Source organism: Mus pahari, chromosome 8 (genome assembly GCF_900095145.1).
Source record: "Mus pahari chromosome 8, PAHARI_EIJ_v1.1, whole genome shotgun sequence".
NCBI lineage: Eukaryota > Metazoa > Chordata > Mammalia > Rodentia > Muridae > Mus > Mus pahari.
Genome location: NC_034597.1, coordinates 66,128,825 through 66,136,902, shown reverse-complemented (window position 1 = coordinate 66,136,902; position 8,078 = coordinate 66,128,825). Strand labels below are relative to the sequence as shown.

General features: G+C 47.0%; 1 protein-coding gene across 1 annotated transcript in view; it reads right to left on the bottom strand.

The window, feature by feature from the left end:
- Erich6b (glutamate rich 6B) overlaps nt 1-8,078 on the bottom strand; it is a 40,544-nt gene that overhangs the window by 31,967 nt on the left and 499 nt on the right. The window contains 2 exon segments of the mRNA XM_029541348.1: nt 1,417-1,583; nt 3,778-3,823. Coding sequence (XP_029397208.1) covers nt 1,417-1,583; nt 3,778-3,823 — 213 coding nt within the window.

The window sequence follows — 8,078 nt, the reverse complement described above, 5'->3', positions numbered from 1 at the left end:
AGTGGGTGGGTAGGGGAGCAGAGGTGGGGGGAGGGTATAGGAAACTTTCGGGATAGCATTTGAAATGTAAATAAAGAAAATAATAATAATAATAAAAAAATAAATTAAAAAAAAAAAAAGAACAGTACACGATGTTTCAGGGTGTCCCTAGGCTCATATAATACACAGCGACCTGGGGCAAAGTCCAGAGGATGTGTACCACAGACGAAGAACAGCAAGTGATTTTGTTTGGAATGCTGGGTGGGGCTGAAATGGAAGACAGGAGCATGGACTGTGAAATGGTCATGGATGGAGAACACACAACCGTCTTCGCATGGTCTTTCTGCTGTGTGTCCACAGTGCTATGGTCAGGCCTTGGGTCTTTCCTTCCCACACCCAGCCTCTTTCTCTCCTTCTCTCCCACACTCTCTCAAGCTGAACGCTGACACTTCTTAGGCGGGTCGTGAGTCCCTTTAGCATCTTGCTTATGAAATAAATAAAAGCTAGATCAGCTTCCCCTGCAGATGTCGCTGAGTCCACAATGGCCCCATCTCTCAGGGATCGGAGAGAACCAAATGAACCCGTTAAGCCTGGGAACTCCCTCCCATCATCCACTGGCTTCTGTGGGCCTGTCCTCTGTGTCTCCACCATCCTTTGAAGGGGTTCTTGCTCCTAATTTTGTTTAGCCAACTTTGAGCCACAAACTTTAGCAGGCACGGGTTGGGGCAGGGAGGTGAAGTAAGAGGGAATGTAATTTACTGCTGTCATGACTAAAGATGGGAACTAACTCTGTGACATGGGTCATACACCACCCAGGCTGGCCTTTAATGATTAACAAGGGTAACAAATGCTGTTCAGCTTTCCATCCCCGGGGCCCAGAGGGAAGGGCCTTTGATCTTAATTAGGTAGAGTTGAGACCCTCGATGTCACCTCTCTGAAATCTCTTCTGTAACTTTTACTGGATGGTGGCTTTGCCTGGATTTGTGATGGAGCTAGCTTCCACTGCACACCAAGACACAGTCTGAGGTGGTCTGATGCTTGTTGACTATTCTCCACAGATGATTAGCCACACATAGTCTATGGCCTCAAAGAACCAGTGCATGGCCCGTGGAGGGAATGCCTTTGCCCCTGAGGGAAATATTGCTTGTGTTCATATAGCAACGGACAGGAGGACTAACAAGGGGACAAGCAGGAGACGGGAAGGCAGTAACCATCGGCTCTTTGCAGATACTTCTGGGAGGCCCTGGGATGTGTTTGACTTGACATCTATCACCCAGGACTGTGTCATATGCCTGGGAGACTTCAGCATCAGACATGTACACAACACACACACACACACACACACACACACACACACACACACACACACACACACGATCATCTTCTCAGACGTGAGAGCCTGGCCAGAGGGTCCTGGAAGGGTGGAGTCTCCCTTACCCGACTTAGTCTTGTAGGCCCATTCTGTCTGACTGCTCTGATTTCTTAGGGCAACAGAGACTCCTGGCAAACTGTAGTAAGAAGAAGTGGTAAATTTCAGGTCGTCTGTAGAGCCGGGAGAAGAGAGAGTCGGGTGGGTTCCTTGAGAGGCACTTCCAACTGGACTCCTGTCAACAGGGAGGAAAGGGTTAGCTAATTTCCTTGCAGAAGTCAGGCTAGGATCCCAGATGTATGGTACTGTGGGGTTGGAAGACAGAGGCTGTTCTTCTCCCATAGACGCCTGCCTGTCCCAGAGGCAGGTGGCAGAGGCCAGAAGGCTAGGAGGCACCAGCCGTGTGGCCCTTCATGTTGCCCGCTGCTGTTTCACTAAAACCTGGAAGGAGCTACGGATGCCTTCCCTGACAGCAGAATGTTCTAGAACGTTACCCATCGGTCCTGGTTCAGAACCCTGCTCATAATCGCTCCAGTCTTCTCCTGCCCCACAGGTCACCTTAGGGATGTGCAAACCACAGAAGTACATGTCACAGTAGTTTAGAGCCAAGCATCGAGGCATGTCTCTACAGGTGGCCCACTGCTGTCACATGTGTTCTGAAAGGGCTCTAGATCCCGTGGGGGTGGTAGGAATCAAGTGTGGACGCTCCACAGAGTAGGGTCCAGAAAGCCAGTTTCAAGGACCGTATCCTTTCTTGGGAATCCCTGGATTTTCTCTGGGTCGAGCCTACAATTCAAATGAATGAAAGGGAGTGTCCACCTGAAGTTATTTTATACCCATTGCCTACGTGGCAGAGACAGGCCCAAAGAGAAGTGTCCGGCAGATATTGGGGTGGTGGCTATGTCTGGTAAATAATTAGAGTACTTTTCTGAGGGACTCAGGCCAAATGGCATATGGAAGCCCTCTCCCCTAGGCCTCTCTGGTCCTCAACGCTCTCCCCAGGGCCCCAGGGAATTGAAAAAGTCTTCAGTGAAATGTGGATAAAGATGGGGTGGGTGTGTGCTCTTTAAACCTAATGACCTGGGATCAATCATATCTTGTGCTCTAGGTCTGCTAAGTGTCTACCTAGTAGCCCATGAGGAGCGTGAAAGAGAAGGCCCTGTGTAGCTGCCAAACCTGTCCTGTGGGGCGTCTTCCCCTGGGCTAATGACCGCCTCATCTTCTCCCTACACCCGGGAGGCGGAAGTGCTTCCTCTCAGGTAAAGATGGAGCTGCCAGGAGACAGAGCAGCTGCTCGGTAGTTCCTGGCTGGACTGTGGGTGTGTTTCCTGAGGGAACCCGTAAGTCACACTCGGCAGGCTGGCTGGCTGTCAGTCCCCTTTGCAGCTCATCCCCAAGGCAAATTAAGGAGTAACTAAAAAGACTCAGTGTGTGTGTGTGTGTGTGTGTGTGTGTGTGTGCGCGCGCGTGCGCGCGCTTTCCATCAAATCCACCATTTCCGGCTCCTAGAGGTGTGGAGTATAGACCAGAGGGTCAGTGCAGAGTAGAACTTGAGGGCTGTCTTGCCAATAGCAGCTCCCTCCTCTGACTTATAACTTATACTAAGGCGGGGGTCACACCCCCACCTCTTACCACCACCAAACTGGCCTTGTGAGTTTTCTACATCTCACGGCCATTCACATCATCAGTAGAGAAAGGTGACCACCCATCTGGGCCCCTGCAAGTACACCTGTGGGGGGGATTCTAGGGCACATGACACAGAGAGACAAGGAGAATACACTGGGAACTCTGGGTACCTCTCTACTGGTTTCTTTAGAGCTGGGTACATAGATGGATGTGCTTAGTGACCCCAGGTCATTAAGTTTGGAGAGCATGCACCCACCCCATCTTTATCCATATTTTTATTAAAGTCATGTTCAATTCCCTAGGGCTCTACTGAGACTCCTGAGGAGCAGAGAGGCCTGGAGGAGGGGGTGCTTAGACGTCCATATGCTACTGCATGGATGTTTTTATTTTTGCCATCTAGGGCACATGAGTCATGGCGGCAGGACTTCAGTCACTATTGGGAATGTGCTTCAGCTGCTGGTTTTCCCTGTATGGCTTGCAACTTCCCGTTGGCCATCCACGCTTCTGTCCACGGAGAGCATTCACTGCCTGTCAGTCCTCTGCTGACCACCTCTTGTTACTGCCTGTCCCTGACCGAGGCTTTGACCAGAACTCGGGAGGCCCTGCTCTTTCATTGCTGGACATCCTTAGTACACAGACACAGGACTTTGGAACCCTCCCCTGTGAGTGACAGCGTGACACAAGTGGGCACTCTGGTAACTTTCAGGTGCTCCTTACTCAATACCCTTCCTCAGGGACGTAGTCTCCTCTCCACCCCTCCCCATCTCTGAATTTCCACCTGGCTTTTCCCAAAAGATTATTACCTTGCATTGTCATCGAGCAGGCTTGATGTAGTATCTATCTTGAATTCTATTGGGGGTGGGGGAGGAGAACAGAAAGGCATTATCAATTCCTACAAAGCACTCATCTTTGCATTAAAAATATCTTGTTAGGTCTCTGATGGTGAGGATGAGAGCACCTGGGTTACAGAAGTTTCTTACTTCTGCTTTACTTCAGGGTTCTCTCTTTTACACTTGATCTTAACCAAAAGGCCAAGATTTCTCTTTTAATGGTTTTCTTTAAACAGTAGGGGATTTAAACTGGAGAGAACTCAAGCAAGTGAGGAACCAGGTTTGCTTTGCTAATCTTAGGTACTCACCAAAGGTACCATACAGATCAGGGGGTTTTCTTCCCCCCCTTTTCTTTTAGATCCAGCATCTCTCTACTTAGCTCTGGCTGCCCTGAAACTCACAATGTAGATCAGGCTGGCCTCAAACTCACAGAGGTCTGCCTGTCTCTGCCTCTGGAGCGCTGGGATTCAAGGAGTGCAATAGAGTTCTTTCTAATCACCTGGGTCACTTAACCATCTGATTGTATTTAACGATGTCATCAGGAGCTTCAGATACAGTTGTCATCAACTCAAGTGATAAGAGTTACTGCAGCCCGGCATGGTACCCAGGGGCATCTCTGATGGTGGCATGTCTTCCATGCCCTGTGTCACTGCCTCATGACCACATCCATTTCACAAAGCAGAAACATGTGGCCATGGAAGACTGCCCGTGTGTGTGTGTGTGTGTGTGTGTGTGTGTGTGTGTGTGTGTGTGTTACAGCTAACCTTCACACTGGCTCAAAATACTGTGTGTTTGATGTACCCTGTGAGACAGTCTGTCGCTAGTCCCCAATTAAGAGATGCTACAAAAGAGATTAAGGGACTTGTCCAAGTTCATGTAACTTGTAAGAGAGAGCTGGGATTCAGACCTAAGAAATCAAGCCTCTACGAAAGACATTCTTTATGGCAGACTCCTGTTTGCTGCCAATAAACAAATGGCAAATAAACAAGCTTCATCTTCACTCCCTGATTCTACGGGAGACATTACTAGCTGATAACAGTATTCTTTCCTGATGTGCCTAGACAGGGCCACTCAGTCCTCCTCAAGATGGTGACCTGCCTCTAACTCCTAGTAATTAACCTATCAAAATGAGAGATGCTAGTTCATATGTTCTTCCTAAGGTTCTTTTTATAAATGCCAGTTAATTCACTAAAAATAAGTGTGTGTGTGTGTGCTTGCGCAAGTGCATGCACATGCACATATGCATGAGTGCATGCATGAATGTGCACATATACCTTTATAAAATAAATCTGTTTGGTTGATTCAATTTGCTGCATATCTGCTATGGGTCAGGAAGGCATTCTTGTTCAATACTGTGCTCCACACGAGTTATATCAAAGATATTTGGAGAATATTCCACATTTAAAACCTTGATATAAATTCTTTCAAAAAACAGAGAATTCTCTTGTTAACCCCTCTGCCCCTGTAACCTGTTTTACATACTCTAGTGTGGTACTGGAGTTTGCCCAGCCCAAGCAGCTCTTCTCTGTGTCTTTAAAATCGTTCCAACATCTCCCCGCAGGGTTTTCAGTGCTTTTTCAATTTTTTGCAAGCAGGTCGTTTATTTTCAAAGCCTGTGCTTTATACACAGTTCCATTCGCTCCACAGCATTGTGTTTGCCCTACTCCAGTGGGTAATATATTTACACAGATCCAGCACGCAGAGGGGACATGTTAAGAATACTTGATCCGTACTGCGCAGAAGAAATGCCAGAGCTGCTATTTTTCAGTATTAGCATTACACTCGGTATTTGGACAGCGGAGATCCTAGGATCCCAAGAGGGAGCCTGATGGTAGAGGCGCACAGAGAAGAATTTGCTGGCCATAGACCAGTCATTTCTGCACTGCTCAGCTTCCACAAGGGTAGTAGGAATCAAGGACATTATAGCTGAAGAGATCCAAGAGAAAATAAAGATGAACGCTGAGGGTCACACAACCAGTCCCAGGGATACAGTTTAGTTCTTAATTTAGGTCCACATCAAGATGATGCAGATGACTCGGGGCTTTTAGTTTCTGTACCTGATTGGATATGATCATGCAGTCAGGACATCCTGGGAAGAGGCCACACGAATCTCTGTGCCAGGACACATTAGCTAGAGCTAGCAAATAGTGCTGTGGACGCTGTTGCCAGAGTAAAACCCAACTCAAGGTGATGCTGACAATCCCAAGAATGGGACTGTGAAAGAATGTCAGTCCTTGGCTGAGAGCCATCACTCAGCAGTGTAGTAAGACTATCCCTTCTAGGGGGCTGCATCTGGGAGCAGAGTCTGGTGGCCTAGTGCCAGATTGTAGGCCTATGTCCTAGGAAATACCCACTACGTGTTTGAGGATGACCTTGAGTCTCTGCTCTACTTCCTGAGTGCTGTGATCACCGGCATGCACCACCACATCCGGTTTATGTGGTGTAAGGGGCCAATCCTAGGGTCTCATGGGTGCCACCAAGCACTCACCAACTAAGCTACTTCTCAGTCTCAATGGGCTATTTGTAAAAGTAACACCATACAAGGGGTGGGGACTACACCCATAGTCCCAGTGCTCAGAAGGCCAAGGCATCAACATGCCCTCAAGTCGAGGCCAGCCTGTGTTATATGGTAAATACCACACTCACCAGGGCTCCATAGGCAGACCCTGTCGACAAAACAAAATAAAACGAGACAAAAACACAGCACTAAAATTGGAAGCAATGAATGATCAATAATAGGGATAAAATTGGAAGCAATGAATGATCAATAATAGGGATTGAATAGCAACACTGTGGTCTAGCCTGGGATGAGTGTGCACATATGAGCGGGGCGGGAGAGAGAGGGTTAATGGGCACTGTGGACAAGTGGAGTGACTTTGAATGTTCTATGGAAAAGTATGATAACTACAGTGGACAGCAATTAGCTGAATATTTCAAAATAGTTTACAGAGAATTTGGAATGTCCCCACTGTAAGGGTCACGTGTATGAAGGGTAGATTTCTCTGCTTCTGTGTCTGATCACTGTACACTGACTGGGCACATACTCACCGATATGTACATTTGTTATGACAGCTAAAAAATATTAAAAAGAAAACACAATACAAAATTTATAAAGTATAAAATTATATTCACAAAACATATAATATTTGTATGTAGTCACAAGGTAGAAATACATAAATAAATATACCTTAAAAGCAAGGTGTAAGCACTATAGAAAAAACATGGTTCTTTCCTAAAAGGTGAAATTTGTCAATCTGGTAACCAATATAGGACCCAAATCTTATGATTTTGTAAATTATGTAAATTATGTAAATTATGTATGCACAATTAGTCTGTGTATGAGCACATGTAAGTCTGAAAAAAATAGAACTAAAGTATTAAGGTCGTCATCTTTGGTGGTTATTTTTGCTTTTTTCTTTTCTTTAGTTGTGCACACACGTTCACTTGTGGGTGGAGTCTGAAGGGCAGCCTTGCGTGGCATTCTTGTGAGTTCCCTTCTGTTTTCCTATATCTTATATGGCTTCTAAAACGTGATGAAGCGTCATCCCTTGTTCAAAAAGGAGACCGTTGTGACAGCAGAGAGATGGGGACGGGGCACCATTTAGCTGGTGGATGCTTCCAGAACATGCACCTAAACTGAAGGTAGCAGTGTAGGCTGTGACCCCAGCACTTGTGAGGTAGAGGCAGGGGAAATAGTTGTTCAAGGTCATCCTGGCCTGCAGGGTGAATTTGAGACCATTTGGGGTAGAGGAAACCCTGTCTCAACAAATAAGTGAGCAAAAGAACAGATAGAAAAACAGAACCAAACAGGCACTTCACGCTCTTGAAGTCTTCCTGAGCAGAATTTGGTTTTGAGGGCATTCTATCTGTCAGCATTATGGACAGGGTAATTAGAGAGAGCGCACAAGTTTCTTCCTGCCTCTCATCCTCGCTGTTCCTGCCCGAGTAACCAGGGAGCCAGAGCTACCATCCTCCTCCTCCCACCCTGCCCCCAGTCAAATGCTCTGTGTAGTAAAACCACTCTCTCCCTTCCAGATGCGTCTCTAGACACCCCTTCCCTGCAGATACTCATGCACTTCCAGATACTTCTCAAGACACCCCTTCCCTGCAGATACTCACTATCTTCCAGATGCTTCTGAAGATATCCCTTCCCTGCAGATACTCACTATCTTCCAGATACTTCTGAAGATATCCCTTCCCTGCAGATACTCACCATCTTCCAGATGCTTCTGAAGATATCCCTTCCCTGCAGATACTCACCATCTTCCAGATGC